At 37.3% G+C, this 22,356-nt stretch overlaps 6 protein-coding genes and 1 non-coding gene across 8 annotated transcripts; 5 read left to right on the forward strand and 2 right to left on the reverse strand.

Annotated features, from left to right (window-relative positions):
* The first annotated feature begins 767 nt into the window (after window positions 1–767).
* Window positions 768–3,845, forward strand: LOC106334746 (KH domain-containing protein At4g18375-like). 2 transcript variants are annotated; one of them, XM_013773094.1, is made up of 8 exons: window positions 768–829; window positions 1,042–1,639; window positions 1,860–2,285; window positions 2,369–2,626; window positions 2,726–2,980; window positions 3,069–3,142; window positions 3,277–3,350; window positions 3,507–3,845. In XM_013773094.1, the coding sequence occupies exons 2-7, from the start codon at window positions 1,049–1,051 to the stop codon at window positions 3,323–3,325; spliced, it is 1,653 nt and encodes a 550-aa protein (XP_013628548.1). In that variant the 5' UTR covers window positions 768–829; window positions 1,042–1,048; the 3' UTR covers window positions 3,326–3,350; window positions 3,507–3,845. The 2 variants fall into 2 exon arrangements, with proteins under 2 accessions (XP_013628548.1, XP_013628547.1); XM_013773093.1 differs by having other exon boundaries at window positions 3,277–3,845.
* Window positions 3,846–5,138: 1,293 nt separating this feature from the next.
* On the forward strand, window positions 5,139–5,943 carry LOC106334215 (casparian strip membrane protein 5). The gene is made up of 3 exons (XM_013772530.1): window positions 5,139–5,413; window positions 5,514–5,637; window positions 5,725–5,943. The coding sequence occupies exons 1-3, from the start codon at window positions 5,193–5,195 to the stop codon at window positions 5,941–5,943; spliced, it is 564 nt and encodes a 187-aa protein (XP_013627984.1). The 5' UTR covers window positions 5,139–5,192.
* A 3,178-nt stretch (window positions 5,944–9,121) lies between these two features.
* LOC106331960 (myb-related protein Hv1-like) lies at window positions 9,122–10,712 on the forward strand. The gene is made up of 4 exons (XM_013770401.1): window positions 9,122–9,408; window positions 9,479–9,608; window positions 9,685–10,016; window positions 10,142–10,712. The coding sequence occupies exons 1-4, from the start codon at window positions 9,276–9,278 to the stop codon at window positions 10,516–10,518; spliced, it is 972 nt and encodes a 323-aa protein (XP_013625855.1). The 5' UTR covers window positions 9,122–9,275; the 3' UTR covers window positions 10,519–10,712.
* Window positions 10,563–10,633, reverse strand: TRNAG-UCC. Its single transcript has one exon. It is a non-coding gene; the product is annotated as a tRNA-Gly (tRNA).
* A 4,699-nt stretch (window positions 10,713–15,411) lies between the features above and the next one.
* Window positions 15,412–16,264, forward strand: LOC106332769. The gene is made up of 3 exons (XM_013771266.1): window positions 15,412–15,526; window positions 15,599–15,664; window positions 16,059–16,264. The coding sequence occupies exons 1-3, from the start codon at window positions 15,413–15,415 to the stop codon at window positions 16,101–16,103; spliced, it is 225 nt and encodes a 74-aa protein (XP_013626720.1). The 5' UTR covers window position 15,412; the 3' UTR covers window positions 16,104–16,264.
* A 1,270-nt stretch (window positions 16,265–17,534) lies between these two features.
* Window positions 17,535–18,734, reverse strand: LOC106331663 (lamin-like protein). Its single transcript, XM_013770060.1, has 2 exons — window positions 18,477–18,734; window positions 17,535–18,019 (listed from the first exon to the last, which is right to left on the reverse strand). Exons 1-2 carry the CDS (start codon window positions 18,643–18,645, stop codon window positions 17,676–17,678), a joined length of 513 nt encoding a protein of 170 aa, XP_013625514.1. The 5' UTR covers window positions 18,646–18,734; the 3' UTR covers window positions 17,535–17,675.
* A 1,267-nt stretch (window positions 18,735–20,001) lies between these two features.
* On the forward strand, window positions 20,002–22,107 carry LOC106332084. The gene is made up of 3 exons (XM_013770555.1): window positions 20,002–20,128; window positions 20,368–20,415; window positions 20,512–22,107. Exon 3 carries the CDS (start codon window positions 20,519–20,521, stop codon window positions 21,899–21,901), a length of 1,383 nt encoding a protein of 460 aa, XP_013626009.1. The 5' UTR covers window positions 20,002–20,128; window positions 20,368–20,415; window positions 20,512–20,518; the 3' UTR covers window positions 21,902–22,107.
* The last annotated feature ends 249 nt before the right edge of the window (window positions 22,108–22,356 follow it).

Consider the following 22,356-nt stretch of genomic DNA (forward strand, 5'->3'; position numbering starts at 1 on the left):
TGGAAAATATTTTGTCATTTTTTTCAAGATTACTATCAATCACATATATGAAAGACAACTAGGGAGCATACAGACACTAATGAAAGTTTTCACGATCGTTTAGTGATATTTCTTGTAACATCTGACTATCTCACCATTAGTTACCCTACAAGACCTTTTGGTGAAATCACTATCTAGCAAGAGTCTGTCACAAAATAGATAATTGAAACATTAGTTATACACTCACAATTTTTTTTTTTTTGAATTATAATATATAAGGATATAGCCTATAGGTTTCTAGATTATTAATTTTTTTTTACTAAAAATCTATATTAAATTGTTTAAAATCCTAAGATCTTGCATGTTAATCAGAACCTTAACCTTGTTGCTAAACTTCGACGACAACCCTTGGTCCTACGTTCATTCTCAGACCGAAGTTGCAGTTGATTTATTTGTAGATGATAAAACTAGTTAACTATCTTGCAAATATTTGTTGATAAATACATAATACTTTTCTCATTTTCCTTCATTTGCCCTATAACTCAAAATAAGCGTTAAGTATACCCCTATTTGTTGTTGACAAAACAATTCGGTGATTACTGAAAATCTGACAGCCTATAGCATATTCAAAAGAAAGCATCTGCATACAGTATTTGTTTCAAGAAGAGGGTCTAAATACGACAGCGATAATAAATGGGGAGATAATCACAATAGGTAAAAGTATTAGGGGTGTATTAGTAAAATACGAAAATAATATAATCGAAAAACTGTTAAAAACATAACTAATCGATTGAAGTCAGCTCAAGCCCTAGATCGATTAATCCCCAAATCCGACGAAACTATAACCAAGGTTCGTGCTCCCTCCAAATCCCTACGTAGCTTAGCTGAGATCGTATTTTGAATATATAATCTAATTGAATCCGTTGCTCCATCGTTTATGGTTCCGAGTCTTCGTTACTCGATAGCTGCTTCGGAGCTTGTTCTTTTGATATGGTTTACTGATTGTGACTACATACTTGTTTGATTGGTTTGTGATTTGCTACATTTGTATTTGATTTACAGATTTACAATGTCACCGGATCACAGAGACAGCCATCGAAAGAGGTCGCGTCCTCACTCCGACGACGACGACAACGGTGGAAGCAAGAGGAGGCCCCGCGGAGGAGACGATAGAGACTCGCACGCGATCGATCGCGACGACACTGTGTTCCGTTACCTCTGCCCTGTTAAAAAGATTGGGAGCGTCATTGGCAGAGGGGGCGATATCGTCAAGCAGCTGAGGATGGAGACTAGGGCGAAGATTAAGATAGGGGAAGCTATCCCTGGATGCGATGAGCGCGTGATCACGATCTATAGCGCTAGCGATGAGACCAATGCCTTTGGGGATGATGGAGAGAAATCTCTTTCTCCTGCGCAGGATGCTTTGTTTAAGATCCATGACAGAGTTGCTGCGGATGATGCGCGGCGGAGCGAAGATAGCTCTGAGGGAGAGCAGCAAGCTACTGCCAAGCTGCTTGTTCCTTCGGATCAGATTGGGTGTATTCTCGGGAGAGGTGGACAGATTGTTCAGAATATTCGGAGTGAAACGGGTGCTCAGATTCGTATCATCAAGGATAGAAACATGCCTCTATGTGCCCTTAGTTCAGATGAGCTCATTCAGGTAACTGAGAAGCAGATACTTCCTCCGTTTTAGTTTAATCGTCGTTGTAGAGTAAAATTTTTCGTTTCAAAACAAGTGTCGTTTTAGAATGTCAAATAAAATGCTTCTAAAACGACAAATAAAATGAAACTGAGGGAGTATATGTTTACTTTTATTGCCTTGTGTTTTGTCAACAGTTATGGTCAGTATGTTCACTTAGCTTATCTCTTTTTATTTCTAGATATCTGGAGAAGTGCTTCTTGTTAAGAAGGCTCTGCATCAGATTGCCTCCCGCCTTCATGAGAATCCTTCACGTACTCAGAACCTACTTTCTTCTGCAGTTGCCGGTGGATATCCATCTGGCTCACTCATGAGCCATGCGGCTGGTCCTCGAATTGTAGGGATAGCACCGCTGATGGGTTCCTACGGAGGATACAAAGGCGATGCCGGAGATTTTGCACGCCCTTTGTACGAAACTCGGAGAAATGAGCCTCCGGCGACGGATTTCTATATTCGGCTGGTTTCCCCAGTTGAGAACATTGCAAGTGTTATTGGTAAAGGTGGTGCTCTAATCAATCAGCTTCGACAGGAAACCAGAGCAACGATTAAAGTTGATAGCGCTAGAACCGAAGGAAATGATTGTTTGGTAACTATATCAGCAAGAGAGGTTTGACCTTTTTCTTTCAAAGGTCTTCTCTAAATATAGTTTATCCAGCTTTTCTTCCTTGACACTGTCTAATTTTTTCTTAGGTTTTCGACGATGCGTATTCCCCAACCATAGAGGCAGCTATGCGTCTGCAACCAAAATGCAGCGAGAAGATTGAAAGAGACTCTGGACTTGTTTCGTTTACAACTCGCATTCTTGTGCCAAGCTCTAGGATTGGTTGTCTTCTCGGTAAAGGAGGAGCTATCATTACTGAGATGAGGAGAATGACGAGAGCTAACATCCGCGTTCTCGGGAAGGAAAATCTTCCGAAAGTTGCATCCGAAGATGATGAGATGGTTCAGGTAAGATTCACAATAACATAGCCATTGCAGTTTACATCTTTTCACTCTTAATCACTTTCACGTGGAGCTGCTAACAGTAGAAGCAAATTTGATATTCAGATCTCCGGAGAACTTGATGTTGCCAAGGAGGCTCTCTTACAAATTACATCAAGATTAAGAGCCAACGTTTTTGACAGAGAAGGAGCTGTTTCTGCAATCATGCCGGTCCTGCCTTATGTTCCTGTAGCACCGGATGCTGGTGATAGATTGGACTATGATAGAAGAGATAGCAGAAGACCTGAACGAGGGAATCATTATCCTGGTGGTTATGGCTCAAGTGGTCTGTCTTCTGAATATTCGCCTTATGGTGCACCGGTATGTCTGCTTAAAAAGTTCCATTATATGTTGTTTTTTTGAGCATATCGGTTCTCAGTGAATGACTCTTTTGACGTGTATTTTTCAGGTTGGTGGTAGTAGTAGTACTCCATATGGAGTGTATGGAGGAGGATATGCATCTGGACGCAGTGGCAGTTCTGGGTGAGATTATTTCTTCCCTGATGTATTTATAACAACCATACCAACTATTTCTAAAGTCGATGTACTACACATACTTGTTGCCTATTGCGTAACAACTCTTGGTGGTTGATCCTTATCATGGGTTTTGTCATCAGGTTGTCCAGCCATTCATCAACCCATCGACGCAGAAACTATGATTACTAGAAGCTATTGGTGGGTGATGAAAAAGGTTAGATTTATATTATGGATTTGTTTTAAGTTATCTTTTGAACTTAGTTAACCAAGCTATTTGTTGCCCCAAGTTTATGAGATAATCTGATCTGATCTGTCCCGGTACATTGCTTTATTCCCTTTGTGACCTTTTCCCCTCGTACCTCTAAAACAGTGTGAGATCCTGAAGCCTGATGCCTACCCCACAGCCCACAGCTGAAGCCTTTCCACAAAACAAGATGACAAAGCTGAACCACCAAACTCACCGATTACATGTTGTTGACATATTTAAGTTTGTTTCAAATATTTCCATGTCTGCTTGAGACCAAAATACCACCAAGCTCCTACCCGTTAAACCATATTTAGTTGCCTGTAATGCTGTCTATCTATGTATCATCTTTCAGTTTACCTTTGTCTTTCCTCGGATCAGATTCAGAAACCTTTGGTTTGGCTATGCTTAGTTGCATTTGTATGAATTATATAATTTATGTTAAACACGCTCTAGTTTTCAGCATCTCTGACAGGTTTCGGTTATCTCAAAATATTACCTTAGATAATTTTTCAGAGTTCTTAAAGATCATATGCAGGGAAAGCGATAAGTGAGAATATATAGATATCGTTTCTCGTTGGTCCACATGAAAGAAAAGGTATATAAATTTCCCCTCTTCATTATTTCTTTGCACATATGCTTCTCTTCCAGCACTTAAGACAGGTTGCTGCTATCTATGGAACTGGAAACCAATCTTTCGATCACTAAATCGTTGTCAGCTTCATCTCGCCATAGGTGAATACTCCAAAGACGGTTCAGTTCTGTGGCTGTCCGGTTTTCTTGCTTAAACACCCGGTTTTATTGCCTATTTCCGTGAAATCTCTTGATATCTAGCTAGAATGCTGAATGATGATGAGTTAAATTGGTAGAAGAAATTATATTATTTCAACCCTATTTCAAGAATAGCTAGAATTACTGAAAGTTTTGTTTTTGTTTCCTTTGTAAAACCATTTGGATCTGTAAATATTTCTTTACAGTTTATTAATTTAAACTATTGATAAGTTAAAGTTTATGCTGGGGAGAAAATCATTGTGACTAATATTTATTTGAACAAATAACACGAATTGCAACAGATAATAGGCCAGCTCGAAAGCGCGATAATCATATCTTCATTCAAAAAGCCTACACACTTTTGTAAACCCTACACACTTTTGTAAATATTTCAATATTTTCAATTGGTTTAGGTGCCCTGCTTCAGTTCGATATGATATGTCCATTTTTTAATAAATAAAATTATGTGTTTTGACACATAGAACCATTTGGGTTTCAACATCTCCGATCATTTGGGAGTTTTAGTTTTAAATTTACAACTTTCGCAATTTTCAAAGAAGCTTAAACGCAAGTGGGGTTTGTTAAGTCATATGCCAACATAACTAATTCAACTATTCTAACTTATCATCCTCTATATCAAGTATAAAGTTTAACTACTCCACATGCATGGTTCCTTCGACAAAAACCTTTTAAAGTTTTTTACCTCAAGATTTTTATACCAAATTAGACAGGGTTTTGTTCTCCAAATCTGGAAAGGTCTATGTTCGTTTGGTGGATTAGGAAGGTTAAATGCATGGATCCATAAAGAATATCCTTTGTGTAATGGAGTTATATAACACTCAAAAGGATACCTTTAGCAAGTACAATTGCGATAATGACCTTATCACAACCACTTTATGTCCCACATGCATGCAATATATATACACACTCAGTCATTGCTCTTAAACCTCACCAAACTATTCATTCTTTCATCCCAAGAAACTCAAATAGCCCTAACTTCCTGTACAAGAAACCTATAAACCCTTCAAAAATAGAAAGAAAATGAAGTCTGGTCAGGCTGAAATCGCTGAAACAAGCAAAGGTATCCAAAAGAGAGGTTTGATGAGCAGAAAAATTGCGATTTTCGAGTTTATCCTAAGGATCATCGCCTTTTTCAACACCATAAGTAGTGCAATCCTCATGGCAACCACAAATGAAACTCTGCCTTTCTTTACTCAGTTCATACGGTTCCATGCAGATTACAACGATCTTCCAGCTTTAACGTATGTGATTTTGATTCTTTTTACACTCCTTTTACCTCTTTTCCATATTAATTCTTAAAGAGTGTTTTTTTTTATTATTTTGGTTTGAATGAATAATCAGGTTCTTTGTGGTTGCAAATGCTGTTGTAAGTGGCTACCTAATCTTGACTCTACCTTTAGCATTTGTCCACATCGTCAAGAAAAAGACAGAGAACAGTAGAATACTTCTTATCATTCTTGATGTGGTAAGCCATCAGCAAACTAAACTTGTTCTGTCTCATAAGGGATGTCTCTTCTCGTTAGCTTATGATTGATTCTTCCTCATGTTTTAGGCAATGGTAGGTCTTCTAGCTTCTGGAGCAGCCTCAGCAGCGGCTATTGTCTACTTGGCACACAAAGGGAACAATAACACAAACTGGTTCCCTGTTTGTCAGCAATTCAACTCCTTCTGTGAGCGTATCTCAGGGTCTTTGATTGGATCTTTCATCGCCGTTGCCCTCCTTATTTTTCTCATTATCCTATCGGCTATTGCCCTTTCTCGACGCCATTGAAGATATGATCTTAACTTGAAGGGTTTTGCTTTTCATCTGATTTAAGATATACATGGTTTGGTATGTAAAGTGTGAGCTCGAGCTTTCAGTGTGTGTGTCCTATGCATTTGTGGTTGTTCTTTTCTCATCTCCACTGTGATGTATGTAACGGTTTATTTTGTCAAAATTTGTGTGTGTTTTAACCATCAATTCAATATCTTATTCTCCTTTTCATCTATGCTAAATCTAGAATCATGAAATCAACATAATAGATGGTGACAAGACAAAAAAAAAGCTATGTTTTATTACGTCAACAGGTTACATATATGTTACACAATGATGTTAAAGAATCTAATCATTGTGTAATATATCATTGTAGGCTATTCCATTCCGGTTAACCGGTATGAATTTAATTTTAATCTGGTTAATGTTTCAAAAGATAATGTTGCAGCAGCAAAAACGTAAGAGAAGTTTCATGAATACGTGTGTAAGTAGACGAGTGTTGATTTGCCTAACGGCAATTTTAAGACAGGTAAATCTTGTACCGTAGCTGCTCTTGTTGGTGGTGGAACACTAGTGTCTGTTTCTCTCAGTTGCTGCATTACTCACTTGAAGTTGACTTTTCAAGAGATTGATCCGTCACTACTCAACCCTGTGTTAAGTTTAGTCCTTCCACAATTGATTGCTCTGTTTATCCAAAGTTGTTTTTTGCACAATTGTTTCTCTCTACGTTTTCTTTTCGCGAGATCTTGTTAGTTGGTTGGTTGTTTGTTGCCAGATTAACTTCTCAATAATAATACCTTATGTTTTGCCTTTTGTGGTTAACATGGCTGTTATGTTGTTTGGTCTCTTTTCCTTTGTTGACTTGTAGTTGGGAGCTTGATTACTAAGAGATGATATGACTGCCACCAGAAAGTTAGTTTAGACTACACTTACAAATAATCTTTTTTTTTTATCAAGAAACCAAGAAGTTCTTTGGTTAGTGATTTTTTTTCGTTAAGGAGCAGAGCGATTTTAGTATTATTAGGAGTTATATCATATAACTATCATGAATTTCAGTATTAAAGGAAGCTAGTTTGTTATCTGGTTATTTTCCATTGAAAGAGTTGCTTAAGGTAGTGATTAAAGACTTGTTTTCCACGCCTTAATTGCTAATCTAATGTCTTTTTTTCTCAAGTTATGTTGAAAGTGGACCTAGTCTATATCTCATTTTTTTTGTATTACATGATAGTTTGTTAGAAGTTTTAAATGTAAACGTGTTCCTATGCACCACCTGAAAAAGCTTCAGCAACTAACAAACCAAGCTAAAAGTGTTAAAACCTTTTCAGTCTGGCGTTTCAGATTGAGCATGATGCAAAGTACTCTCTTCTCACATGGCAGTTTATTATTTCACATGTGTGACTTCTTGATTTTTGCAATGGCTGATCAAGTACACTAATGCAGGAGATTTGTAGCATCAATGTGGGAAGCCGTGGATCGATACAATATGGACAAGTGGCATCATTTATGAAGGAAATATTGAAGTATGTTAGGACCATACAGAGTGTACAAGCTGTCAATATGGAGTCAGCAAAACATTTATAGAGGTTTGTCCCCATTGTCTTTTACATCATTTGCAGCCAAGATGGTTTTATTTACATCCTTGAGCTCTCTCTCTCTTCTTCAGCTTTCATATTCACATTTATTCATTTTCCTTTTTCTTTTCTTATAAATCTGATTTCTTTTTGTTTTTTATTTGGACAAATCTTTATGACTTTGTCTTATCGTTCTCTGATTCGATGAAGATACTTCTTGTACCCCACAAGCTTGAAGCCCACCTCAATAAATCCATCTTAATTTTGCCTTCATGGAACACATTGAGCTACTCTTCCTTGTTTGCATGGTCTAGTAAAATCAAAATCTCTTCAATGTCACCGTTGGCCTTCATAAATCATCTACATTTCGTGGCAGGAAATTTACCTTACTGATAACATTTGTACTCCTGCAAGGTACCATAACTAATATAAGATCAAATCAAGGTATGACTTCTTGAATTTTTTAAACCAGAAAAATGAGATTAATATGCCTATGCACCATTACTTAAAACATCAATCCAAGCCGATTTGGGTTTTGGTTAAGATAACATTGTTTGTTTTCGTTTGATCTAACGTGAAAATTTTGACACTCGACTGACTTGACACCAAGAACAGTGTAGCAGCCAATGAACATTTCATTAAATTACGAAGAGATGGATCACTGCACAAGGGAAGGCTTTTCAGCAAGAAGTACTTTATCTCTCCACAACCCACATAATGCTCCTTAAACCATTTTAAGGTTAGAGAGTTTCCTTAACTTCTTGCACAAGTATATAGTTTCATGTGTTGTGGAAGAAACATCTCTCCACGCAACTATATTTGAACCAATACTACTATAGTAGGTAGAGGGATTATCTAGTGCATTCCTAATACAGTGTTGGGATTATCTAGTGCATTCCTAATACAGTGTTACATGTGACTTTTATTGTAGCCATAATGTTTCTATTAGTTTTCTTACACAGGATAGAATTTTACCATTTTCATAGAAATGAAACAATAGAGAAAAGAAGGTCGTTGCATAAATTAATTTACTTCATCTACTAAGTCTTCTCTGACTTTTATGCTCTCTGTCTCATTGATTTGCTACTGTAGTGTCAGTTTCCTCTTAGCCACCACTTTTTTTAACAGCATTTACTAATTTGCTCTTTCTAGTAAAGGTTGATGAGAGAAAAGTGTAAAATAGAAACCAGTTTGTACGTTATATACATAGAGAGAAAAACAATGAGAACGTTTGTGGAGGACTTAGACAAATCAAAGGCCTCTTTTTTCAAACATAGTCTACAAATAGATTAGTTGATTTTTTTAGTCTTTTGGTAACTTCTATAGGGCCTAAGAAGAGGATGATCGCACATGGCATGATGAAACTGGAGTGCTAAAATTGGATAGCTGAAGGGAAAAAGTTGCTGTACCCATTAAATTTAAGAGGGTTATTGCATTTTGATACCTACGACTGTTATTTCTTGTGGTAAAAGTAAATTTAGGTCACTGCTATAGCTATTATCTATTACAATAGCTATAACTTCTGAAGACCCCATTGTTAATAAGTGCTCATGCATGTGAGAGAGCCGAGAAAAAAGGGGATGCATTTCATTTTCTTGTGTGTGTGTCTTTCTCTCACCTCTATATATCATACCGTATCACTCAGATATGCATCACTTGTAACACTTCTACAACTGTAGCCAAAAAGACAATTCCTTTGTGCTCTTATATATGGTGATCATGTTGATCATCATCTTATGATATCTCTCATTACCTTCTTCTTATTAGTTCTGTAATAAAATGGGTAGATCACCGTGCTGCGACAAATTGGGTTTGAAGAAAGGACCATGGACACAAGAAGAAGACCAGAAACTTTTGGCTTATATTGAAGAACATGGACATGGAAGCTGGCGTTCATTGCCTGAGAAAGCTGGTAAATTAAACTCTCTATCACCTCTCTATATTCAAAACTTTCTCTCATGTATCTTCCTTAAATCTCTCAGGTCTTCACCGATGTGGCAAAAGTTGCAGACTAAGATGGACTAACTACCTAAGACCTGACATCAAAAGAGGCAAATTCAACTTGCAAGAAGAACAAACCATTATTCAACTCCATGCTCTCTTAGGAAACAGGTCTCTCCAAACAAACAAACTTAGTTTCTTTTCCATGACCTTTGTCTGAAACTTTTGTTATTGTTGTAATAACTAGGTGGTCGGCGATTGCGACTCATTTGCCGAAGAGAACCGACAACGAGATCAAGAACTATTGGAACACTCACTTGAAGAAACGGTTAGTTAAAATGGGGATTGATCCAGTCACTCATAAACCCAAAAACGAGGCTCCTTTGTCTTCTCTTGGTTTATCCAAGAACGCATCCATACTTAGCCACATGGCTCAATGGGAAAGTGCTAGGCTTGAAGCTGAAGCAAGGTTAGCTAGAGAATCAAAGATTCTTCATTACCAAACCAAACCATCGTCACATCATCATGGTTTCACTCATAAGACATTGTTAACCACTTGGACATGTAAAACAAACCAAGGTAAACTAAACACACTTACTTTTTTTAATGGACCTGAGGTGTCCCAGGCCGAGAGGCCCATAAGGAACCGGCCCATAAACATAGACACTTATTTGAAAACTTGTTTGATTCTCTATCTTTTGTAGGCAATGCAGATCAACAACAACAACAGCTTGAGTCTTCGACATCTACAGTGTCGTTCTCGGAGATGAAGGACCTGTCGGCGAAGACGGAGTTCGTTGGTTCATCCACGTGTCTAAACTTGATCAAAGAACCTGAAAACGATTGGTTCAATTCAACGGTTCACGAGTTTGAAGCCACGGAGATGGCGGGAGGAGTGGACGAAGGGTTCACCGGTCTAATGCTCGCCGGAGATTCACTAGGCCGGAGCTTCTCAGCCGAGAAAAACGAAACGGTGAAAGAGTGGAGTGGTGGTGGTGACTGCAGCAACTACTACGAGGACAACAAGAACTACTTGGACAGCATTTTCAGCTTCATTGATCCTTCACCGCCGATGTTCTGAATCAACGGTTGATTTAAACTTTTTTTTTTTAAACAAAATTTTAATGCGTCTGCCGGCAGTCGAACCGGGTCTATTGCTTGGAAGGCAATTATCCTAACCGTTGGACTACAGACGCTTCGTTGCTTCGATTCTTTCGTTGTTTTTGAATTTGCAACTCGTTGACCAATCGTGTCACCTTTCATATAACTTGAGCATTAGAGAGTTTTAGGGTCTTACCGGTTTTCCCGCTACGACCCGCGAACCGGTTTTCCCGCTACGACCCGCAAACACAGCTTTGCCGGTTGGTAGCGGTAGACATCGTTTCGAAACAATCATACAAACCGCTATAAATCGCTCAGAACCGCTCCGAACCTCTTAAAATCAAAAACTGGTTTCAGCTAGCGTTTGCGGTTGCGGGTGGAAAAATAAATGAAAATTTTAAAATGAAAATATTATAAATAAAAATATATACATATTTTATATATTAATTAAAATTCACAAACAATATCATAATTTACTTTATAAAAACTTTAAACTAACTATTTATTAGAATTTTTAAACATTTATATACACACATATATAAAGATATACACATATATAAAACGAAATAAAAAAATTTTAAAATTTTTTTTAATATAAATCTTCAAAACAAATTTTATTAAAATTATAACTTTCAACTAATTTAATTTTTTTATAAATAATCATAATATTTTTATTAATCATATTATACTGATAATTATTATATTTTATTACAATAGTATGTTTTTTTATATTTTTTTAATGTTATAATATGTTAATATGAATAATTTATTATTAAATTGCTGCAATATCTTATAATCAACCAGTCATAAATATCCCGCAAACGCAATAATTTTTAAACGTTGTACCAGTCATACAAAACGCTTAATAACGCTTGAAACTGCAACCATCCGCATCTTCATCCGCAAACTCTCGTACCCGCAACCGCAACCGCTGCGTTTAAACCAGCGAGACCTTTAATCAGTCTGTCACTACTACCGCGTACCACGTAGACCAATATCACTGTACAAAGACTGGTAAAGGATCAGGACCAAATGATACGATGGTTTATTTTTTTGATTACTATGCGAGGAATCAGTGAATATGAAAGATTGAGTTATATATTGTGATTGTGGCTGTGATACAAATCAAAGAACAACACGTTCACTTGTCGATTACTATAAGATAAAAATTAAATGTTGGTTGTTTCATGTCATTTTCTGACTTTGGTTTTGCCCCTCTCGAATCCGCTTTTACCAATTCAATGTGAAAATCTATATCTATACCCCATGTTCGGAATCGCGCTAGGCGTGAATCGGGCGGTTGGTCCGGGCCTAGCGAGTTGTAAGAAAATCGGAGATTAATCGGGGATTAATCGGAGATTAGTTTTGAGTATTTTTTTCGATTTTTTGATAGTTTATGTATAATAAAGAATGATTTACCAAGAAAGAATGTAAAGCTGAAGTGGTGTAGTGGTCTCATTGCTTCTGTAACGTTAAGGAGTTCCCGAGTTCGATATCCCTGGTGCGTTTTATTTTTATTTTTGTTTTTAACTCATTAATGGCATAAACGTAAATACTTCTTCATCTTCTTTGTTGTTTCTTCCGTCCTTCTAAACCTAAATTGCAGAGCCGTTTTTTCATCTTCTCCAACACAAATCAATTTTTTTTAACGATTTCCTTTGATTTAACTACGTTTCTTTGTTCCTAGCACTGTATTATAATGGATTCGGGAAGAAATTATCGTTTTCGAACTTGGAAATGGCATAATATTAGGTGTGTTTTTTTGGGCGAGTTTTTGGCCGAACAGAGCTGAATCGCGGCGGAGCTCCGACACCGAGCGCTGCACCGGCGCGTAATCGGCCACTCCGGCCGCGTTTTAGAACCTGGTCTATACCATACTAAAAGAAAAATACTTTCAAAGGAAAGGCTGTCTAGGTCAGCTCAGAAAATGGTTCAATAGGATCTTTTCTTTCTGACACGTCACTTTGCTCGCATCTAAATTTTTGGTTGTTTAAAGCACGTTTATTGCTGTCCCTTAAGAAGGGTTGTTAACATTAATAGACATTTAAATTAAATCAAAAATGTGATTAAAGCAAGGGGCGTCCCTTACTTAAGAGCTTGAAGGCTTTGCCTTTTCCTTCCTACCAGGTTGTTCTTCCTGCCAGGTGTCGCGTTGTTATTGGAGAGAGGAAAAAACACGACCTCGGTTTCTTTTTATCTTTTCTTCTTTCTCTCTTTCGTTCTCTTCTCTCTCTCGGCGAAAGGCGATTCGATTCATCTTCTCTCCCTCTCCGTGGCTCTCATCGACGGAACGGCGACGGCTCTATTGGTGTGTCTCGGCGACGAAGGAAAACTGCGACCTTTCTATCGGTGGCTCTTCTGGACCTTGGAAAACGACGAGAAACGGTGACATCTGTCTCTATCAGTGGCTCCCTGAGACGATCTATACCGGCGACCGTTGCGGCTGAAGCGAATCGAAAGGTAAAGCTGCATGCATGTCTTTAGATTCTTCATCGTGAATCTTAATAAATCCCGTGATTTGCTTTGATTTGTTGTGTATTTAGTGGAATCGATCAAGAGGCATGATGCTGGTATATTTTCTCTTTCTGTTAATTGTCAATTTAATTTGTAACAAAAAAATTAGAAAATTTTGTTGATTTGTTTGTGTCTGTTTTGTCTCGAGGTTGTCTGATCAAGAGGCTGTCCGAGAGAGATTGTGTCTGTGTGGGTTAAGGTATATTTTGAGAATCTCGGAGCCCAGCTACTATATTCAGGTTCATTGATCGTTTCATCAAGGATGTTATTCTTGGCAAAAGGAAGCTCAAGAAATTTCAACATTTGATGCAGCTTTGGATATGCTATGAGTGACTTTTTGGAGTTCATTGGATGTTAGTTTAGTCTTGTTTATCTTTTTGTCAAGGCTGACTTAACTTTTCTTTAAAACTTTTGTATCATTACAAACTCTTCTCATATCCTATATGAAATTTCACATTTTGGCAAAAAAAAAAAACTCCTCGCCCTCCCCTCTCCATTATTGACGCACTATCTCTTTCTTTTCCTCTCACCCCCGGCTGCATATGTTCTCTTCAACGATGCCATTCAAGAAAATCTACCAGACTGTCATACGTTGCCCGTCTTGAACCGAGCTTCATCTGCCAGAGTCGATAGAATCATAGTTGAGTTTATGGTTTGTATGTCTTTTTGTTAGGATAAAAAGTAGTAAAACTGTGACCAATTGACAAGCCAGGTAACGAGTTTCAGAAAATCTTTACGTTATTGTTTGCAAGAAAAAAACATTCAAAAGCTTATTGTTTTATGTTTGTTATTATGAATGGAGATTCCGAGAAACGAACACACACATGATATGGGAGTGACGTCTACAAAGAATTCTATCTTATTGTTGCCATCGTTCCCTATTGGTCCCGCTTCCGTCGGATACTAAACTAAATCCAAATTTTAAATGAAATAATCAATCTTTGTGAGTATCTCCTCGGTACAATATTTTAGCTTTGAATCTTCACACAGAAGAGTGGCGCGACCTGACACTACCGCTGGGAACACTGGGAGCATCATGCCAAGTAGCAAACCTTGAAAACCATCTAGCCTTAGCCGCAACCTATTTTAGTAACCATCATTGGAACGTGAAGATATGGTGCATGCATGCACCACAAGAAGAAGCATGGAGCGTGATTTATACCATACGTTTATTCCCTTCCGAGCACCGTTGCTATGGTGTTTTCCCTTTATTGTTTTGGGCTAGGCCAGTGGCGGTTTCTAAGGAAGGAAATCTTTTTTTTCCAAGACAATTGCAAGAGGTTGTTCAAATATTACCCAGAGACAGATGTAGTTCGTTGCGTTCATGGAGATATTTGTGTGATATCTCCCCTTGTTGAAGATTTGGTCCCGCTTGGACGTTTGGATTCTGTTCCGGACATGATGAGGACATATGGACTTCAACATCTAGATCATGTGCCCTTCTCCTCTAGGATATCCAATTTTTTCAGACGAATGGAGTTCCCGAGTAGCTTGATTACAACTACTTTTCTGACTCTTGCAATATTTCAGTTTTGTTCCCTATTGTCTAGGTCTTGATATTGTTGCCTTTCCGGCTAGTGGTCTAATATTGATTCAAAACCGCATGCCTTTTTTGCGATCAAAACTAAAGAGCATCAGATTCTCAACGCGCAAGCTATTTGTTTTTTTTTCTTCAGAAACTGAATTTAAGTTTAGATATTATGATTGATGAGTTTTGTGATTGATTGATTACTCCAAGTAGTTATAGGTCGTGTGCTTGCTGCGTCCATTGTAACTGCAAGTCGTCACCCTTGTTCCCACATCTTGTTTCCAAATAAGTTTAGTTAACTCCTTAGCTTTTGTGATATATAGTTTCTTTGTAAAAAGAAGGAAATATTGATTTTTAGAGACTCATTTTGTGTGTGTGGAGATATGTATTTTGCGAGTTTAAGCTACAAAATAAATAATTACACGTTAAATATTTTTGTCCTTTTAATAATTTTGTTAAAAATATAGAGTCGCATCTGTAAATTTTGTTTGTTATCAATCATATGATTCTTAGGGTTTTTTGGTATAGGAGATCCAGCTGGAGTGCCCGTCCCTGGGTTCGAGCCTTGGCCACTGCGGAATTTACATGTGGGCTGCAGTACCCGAGACCGAAGACCGTTACACGGTGAGCCACATGGTGACGCCCTGGCAGCGTCCATGCTCACTTCGGTCTCTAGTCTGGACCACTTCGGTGGGGAAAAAAAAAAAAAAAAAAAAAATGATTCGTAGGGTTTTTTAATCAACGATAAAGTTTTTGTGAAATTAAAAGAAATAATTGATACTAAATGTAGGCCCATTATAGGCCCAACAATTAAGTTTGTAAGGTAAGTAAAATGGAAGAGAAGAAAATGCGATTGATTTGGGATCATCTTAGGGTTTTCTTCTCTTCTCTCCAATCAATGGCGATACCTCCAGGACTTTACTCCGGCACCAGCTCCCTTGCTCTCGTAAATCATCTCTCTCTCTCTCCGATTCGATTGTTATGAGTTTGGTTGATTAATCTGAGTCTTTTTGATCAGGTGGCTCGTGCTTCGGCGTTTAGCGTGGGTCTCCTCTACGGGAGCATGAAGCTCAAGGTCTTGAAGGTAACACTTTCGAATTTCTGATTAGTAGTGCTCGTATCTGCTAATTGAATCTGCAATACATTACATTTTGATGATTGTGACGTTTTGAATTGGTTTGGTGGGCAACATGATATTTCGAAAGTTACCGACTTTGATCATAGTTCGGTGTGAAAGGAGCAAAGTTTTGTTAAATAGGGTTTGACTCTTAGTGTGTCTTGTTGTTGTTGGGTTTAATGCAACAACAAAAGGTTTACTCTTGTTGTTGTTGCTGCATTGTGTTGTTGGTTCATGTTGGCATTTGTTGACAATTTTTTTTCTTTTCTGAAGGTGGGTGTCTCTATGTCTTAAATGTTCTTGAATCTTACTGTGTGCTAAGTTACGTACTAACTTATTGTTTTGTTTTTTTCACCTACAGATGACAAAGAAGCCACACAAGGTTGAAGCTACTGCTCATCACTAAACCATTGTTCTGTCTTTACAATAAGAAACCAAACGCTTGGGGCGGGGATGTCTTCCCGCCCTGGTTAGCAATTTTTTTTTTGTATGATTCATCTTTCATCATGAAAAAGGAACTAATATACTTCATAGATCATTAATAAATTATTTTCTCAAATGTCTCAAGAACCTGTATTGTCCAGCAGCAATTTGATCTATTCACCAGTAATCAGAACAAGAACAAGAGCCTCCCTTGAACTCTTGAAATCTATTTCTATCTCTGATGATGATTTCTCAGTCATAGATCTTTGAAACAATCTTCATACATTTCCTCTGATTCTTGAAGACAAAGTGGTATCCTCGGTTTTGTTTCCATAAGCCAGAAACAGACTGCCAGTTTCTCACTCTGACATCCTAAAGCTTGCTCGGAGTAACCATGCCGGAGACATGAGGGACATAACCAACTGATCTAATCCCTTCAAGTTCATTCAAATTAGAGTAGATATCTTTCCCTTATCGAGTGTGACCTCTCATGAACTAAACCAATACACTGGCCACATCCACTCGAGGTTTGATTAATGGGCCTATCATTTCTAGACTCTCTCTCGGTCTATTGATGGGTCAGAGTAACGCAGCGCCTTTTGAAAGAGCTTACATTTAAGCTTTAGCAATACAGTTTCTCTTCACACATACAAGAAAAAGAAGTTTTTCTTAAGCTTAACAATAGCCATTGCAAAGATACCTACAATCATACAAGTTGAAGATAATATTTACTTACAGCTGCAGATTCTTTTCTTCGAGAACCAGATGTTTCTGGTTTTATCCACATTTGGGCAATAGATTAAAAGTCACAAAATCTAAACCGTCGCTGACAAAGACGTACAATGAGAAAAACATGCATAGATCATCGTCCAGAATCTTCATTGTCTATCAAATCTACAAATCTCAACGTCCCCACCAGTCAATATCATCATTTTAAATATTCTTATAGGGTCCATGTGAAATCTACTCATAATCCTAACTAACATCCCTCTAAACAAATATTTAAAACACACATCATATGAATATTCGTATTTTTGTTTCATATTACAAAAAAAAAATTTTTAATCTATTCGATAATGAATCTGACAGCTTTGTGAAAGGGGGTACATGTGGTGGTTGGATTTGTTACAATTCACAGATAAACCCACATGGAACAGATGAGCCATAATCCAGATACACACACTGTTTTTACCATTAGTTCAACTGATTCTTCTTCTTTTTCACTGACCAGATTAGATTGATATTAAACCAAACAATTACATACAGCCAATTCATTCACTTCCCACAAAAGGAAAAAGAAGGAAGAGAATTTTCGGATCTTCAATGAAAGTTTTAAACCATTAATTAATCTCAAGTAAATCAAATACAACTTTTTTTTCAACAATTAATTCAAAGACACAAACAAAACAAAAGATTAAAACTCAACAATCCACATTACAAAACATAAACTCAACTGATGAACTTTCTAAATTAAAATGCTTTCCCTGAAAAAGAATTTAATGTCTCTCAAATCGAAAATGGATTCCAATGTAAAGAACTCCGAGATTGGTGGTCATTACCACATCCTTAAGATGGCATCCCACATCGTGGAAACAGAGAAGAGAGCAAACGGAATCACGAACTGAGCAACACCTGTGGCCATGGAAACTGATCCAGTGCTCTTGACAGGTGCCGCTTTTGGTGGAGGAGGTAGCTTCTCTACTTTAACAGCGAGCTTCATGCCTCCATAACAGCCACCCTTTCCATCGAGAAGATAGTAGTGTTTGGTCACGTTGAGAGTGACAATGTCTCTCCCAGCTCCACGTGTCCAGTTTACGAGAGGATGGTCGGCGTTACAGTTTTCGTAGTCGGTCTTGTTAACTTCGAGAATGTTGTGTTGGTTCCTGTCGAACACGAAATCTAACAAAGAGACCCCCAAAACAAGATTAGTTATTAGAACAGAATAATAAATAAAAAAGATTTTGATATGGAATCATTGAACCAGCATTGACCCATGATTTGAATTTGAGTTATAATGGAAATGTATGATCAAAGGTTTAAACTTTAACTAGTGTGACAAAGAAAGGTTGCTGTTTTCAGACAATGGTCGCAGAGAGAGAGAGAGAAAGACATGGGTTTACTGTGTCTCATTCAGACAACCTTAACATTGTGTTCTAGACCAGATCTGGACTAATAAAGAAACATTTATTGAAAAAACCCAATAAAAGTTGAACTTTAGTAGAAAATTTGAAACTCTTTTGAAAACATTACCAGATTTAAAGTGAAACCCATTTCAGAAGCAGATCTAATGTAAACAGATCCGAGAGTATAGACAATGTAGAGAAAGAGAAGAGGCTGAGAGAGAGAGAGAGCATACAGAGCCAGTCTCCGAGGTAGAAATGCTTTCCCTGAGCCCAGATGGTATAGTTGATGTTTGGATTCCAAAACTTGTTCTCGCCGACTGTGTACTTCTTCGCCGTCACTTCCGGCACCGCCACTACAAAGGCTAGTATCACTGCCGCAATCAACACCGTGAATCTCGCCATTTTTCTCTCTGTCTTGTCTCTCTCTCACTCTAGACTTGTTAGTTGCGCAACTTGTGATTTAGAGGTGGACTGGACTAGTGGGTTTTCATAGGAGCCCATCTTTTTCCTTTTTTCAACGGCTGTTGCTGTATAATGATAAATAAATAAATAAATTATTTTAAAATAGACTAACCATAAACATTAAATCGAATTCAGAGATTAGACCATCTGCAACCACCGTGGATTCGGTAAAAAATCCTTAAAAATTCACTTTTTTATTTTTTTATTATTATTTATTCTTCAACGAAAAAAAAAGAAGATAACCAATGGTAAGTCGCCACTTAACAGCGGGACCGCAAACAGTGATAATATTTCTCATTGATCCTTATATAAAGATAAAAAGAGTCTAATCCTTAATATAGTGTGAAACCCATCAAAAATTTTATAAATTTTTACCTAGATTTTGGAGTTAAAAGGCTCCACTGCAGATGCCCTTGTGGAGATACAAAAAAGGAGAAAAATCCAGTAAAGGCTGAGCTGACAAAAAAGTATGCTTAATTTTAAATCCAGACCATATCCATAACTCCACGCTGCATGTCTAAAGTATTCTTATTATATAGTCGTGAATGTTAATAATGTAATACTTTATTTCAAATTATCAAACACAGGTTTTTTACGCTCTTTGCATGTGATGATACAATTTTTTTATGAACGTTCAAGTTCACATTTTACGCAATTGATTGTTCTTAATTTCGCCCAAAATTTTGATAATTTGTTTAATTATTATAGATACTATCCAAAGCTCAATTTTATTATTTTGTGGCTTCAAAAGTTAATACTGACTTTCGTAATACATTTGGAAATAACTATAAATAAATATTTTTTTTCCTCCTATAAATAAAAATTAGAAGACTTCAAATATGAGGTTAGATATAATTTGTTCCTTTTTTTTTTTTTTGAACACAAAATATATATATATATATATATATATATATATATATAATTTGTTCCATTACATCAAATCAATGGCTGACAAAAAAAAAGAGAGTGGTTCAGTTATAGAATGTGGCCGGTTAAGTGGGTCGTGCTGCAGAAGAAGCAAGCATGAATGATCAGATCAAAAGCAACCTTAAAAATGATGATTAGATCAACTGGGTACATATAAGTGCATCATCACTAATGTGGTTGATTTGCTTACACTGTCACTAAGAAGATGATGTTGAATGATGGCCCGGATCATCTGTGGTTTCGGGCTTTGAGCCTTGGGCCTAATTATTATGGGCCAGCCTAACAAATCAGGCTCCTTAAAAGTGATCACACGCTTCTACCCACGTGTCGGAGTTTTTATAAACTTTTAACTATTTTTGTCTGAAACGCAAAAAAAAAAAAAGAAAAAAAACAAAAGAAACAGATTTGTTCTCTCCGTTGGTGGTGGTTATGAAATAGAAACATGAGAGCAAGAATCAATGTCTGTCTTTTACATCCTGCAGAAACAAAAAAAAAAGTGAGATTTTTTTTTTGTTTCTATGCTTTAGAGCTTCTTTAGTTAGCTTTAAACATAATGATTTGGGTGTAACCATGGAAACGATTAATCATTCAATGTCTCTTGAATATGGAACAAATCAAAATGCTTTCTTTGTATATGATTATGATTATGATTATGATGGCTATTAGCCTCTTGTGGGCAATGGATTGATTCACGTCACAACGTTAACAATGTTATGATTGTATCTTCTTTTTCAGGTAGATGATCTTCTCTAGCCTAAATGTGTAATTAAGACCATCAAAAAGGTTAGTGTCCTTTAGTTTTCAATAATCAAGCATCCTCCTTTTCTTTTTAATTGTTCTTAAACAACTGTTTATATGATCCCTTGATTCTCTCTGTAGCTGATTAATGGCTGAGGAGACAGTACGTTGTTTGCCTGATTCACCGGATGTAAACAGATCATGGAGAAGGCTTTCCACTAGAAAGCTGAGTTTTCTATACACCGAAGAGACCCTTCTTCCTAATTACCTCAGGTCTCCCACTGGTTCTTGTCACGACGCCTGCAAGTACGGAAGAAAACAAGAATCTCAAGACAAGCCTAGAGTCTCGCCTCTCAAAAGGGTTAACAGAAGCTTCTCCGGAACTCTAAGCTTTGATTCACCTTTGAGGAAGAAGAAGGCATTGACCAAATCAGTGTTGAGTCCTTCTCTTGGTTCTGATGGTGGATGTGAACATGAGGTGAGCAAAGTTGGACACAGGTCAAGGTTAAAGGCTGTGTCTTTATCAGATTCTAAGAGGAAGAAGACGGTTTCACACTCTTTCAAAGCTACTGTTGTGTCAAGGAGGAGAGCGGTGGAGATGGTTGAGCAGAACAAGCGTGTCACTGCTTTGAAGCTGAAGTCTGTTGCGCAAACAGCAGCTATGGCTCTTAGACGCAGTACTGTGAATAGGAAGAAGGTTAGTGGAGGATCTGAAGCTTCAGAAACAAAGAAAGTAGTTCTGCCTTTGAGAGCTATAGTGACTCCAAAGCGGTGTTCTCGAAGCTTGAAGACAAAGAAGGAGAGCAATAGCTTGAGTAGTGTTCCTCTAAAGCAAAAGCTGGTGGAAGAAAAGTGTAAAGACTTGGTTGAAGAGAAGACTCTTTATGTTATTAAGATGAACACAGGGAATGAGACTGTTGCATCTGATCAGAACCAAAGATGTGTCATGGATCCTCCTATTGATGATCCAAAGAGTGAAAAGTGTCAAGATGAAGCTGTGTGTGTTGTGACTGAAGCTAATGATGAATCTCCTCAACAAGAGGAAGTAGAAGAGGCTGATGAGAATGAGAATGAGTCTCTCTCTGAAGATGAGAACACAACAAGGCAAGCCAAAAGCAAACCCATCTCAACAGAATCTACTCTAGACGGCAAGTCGATGAAACTGAAATTCAAAAGAGGAAAGGTCCTGGATATTGGATCACAAGACAACAACAGTCCAAGAAAGCTCAAGTTCAAGAGAGGAGAAACCGAAACCAGAGCAGACACATCCCCAAAAGCCTCAAGTCAGAGAAGCTTAAAGACCAAAGGAACAAACTTCAGCAACGAGCCCAAACCATTGGAAGTTGTTTTAAAACACCAAGACACAGAGGAGAAGAGTGATTCTTCAAGAGCGTTGTTGTTCAACAATGTGATCGAGGAAACAGCTAACAAGCTTGTGGAGACTCGCAAGAGCAAAGTTAAAGCTCTTGTTGGTGCTTTTGAGTCTGTCATATCTCTCCAAGAAAGAAACTCTTCTCCAACAACAACGTAACACACAACAAACATCATTCTTCTCTAACTAAATATTATTTTCTTATGTTTCACAAGTGTTTATGTATGTATGTATGTAAAACATATGTAGATGTATAAGAGTGTAATCATCACTCGCATAAAATATATACAGTTTGTGAGCGTTGTCATGTTCACTAATCCTGTGATTGTATACATAAAAAGATTTAAGAAAGTTTATGTTTTTAATTTTTGTAACTATGGGTACACATCTGTGAGTTTACATAAAACAAGGGACTAGAAAAGAAAACATAAAACCTTTTGTGTATGTATGTAAAACATATGTAGATGTGTAAAATTGTGATGGCTCGCCTAAAACTCTCTATATAATTTGTGAGTTTCATCATGTCTAAGTCAAATTTGTAACAGTGATTGAAAAAAAAAAAATTAATTAAGGTTATGTTTTTACATTTTGTAACTATGGGTACATATCTGTGA

The sequence above is a fragment of the Brassica oleracea genome, chromosome C3, assembly GCF_000695525.1.
Source record: "Brassica oleracea var. oleracea cultivar TO1000 chromosome C3, BOL, whole genome shotgun sequence".
NCBI classification, from domain to species: Eukaryota; Viridiplantae; Streptophyta; class Magnoliopsida; order Brassicales; family Brassicaceae; genus Brassica; species Brassica oleracea.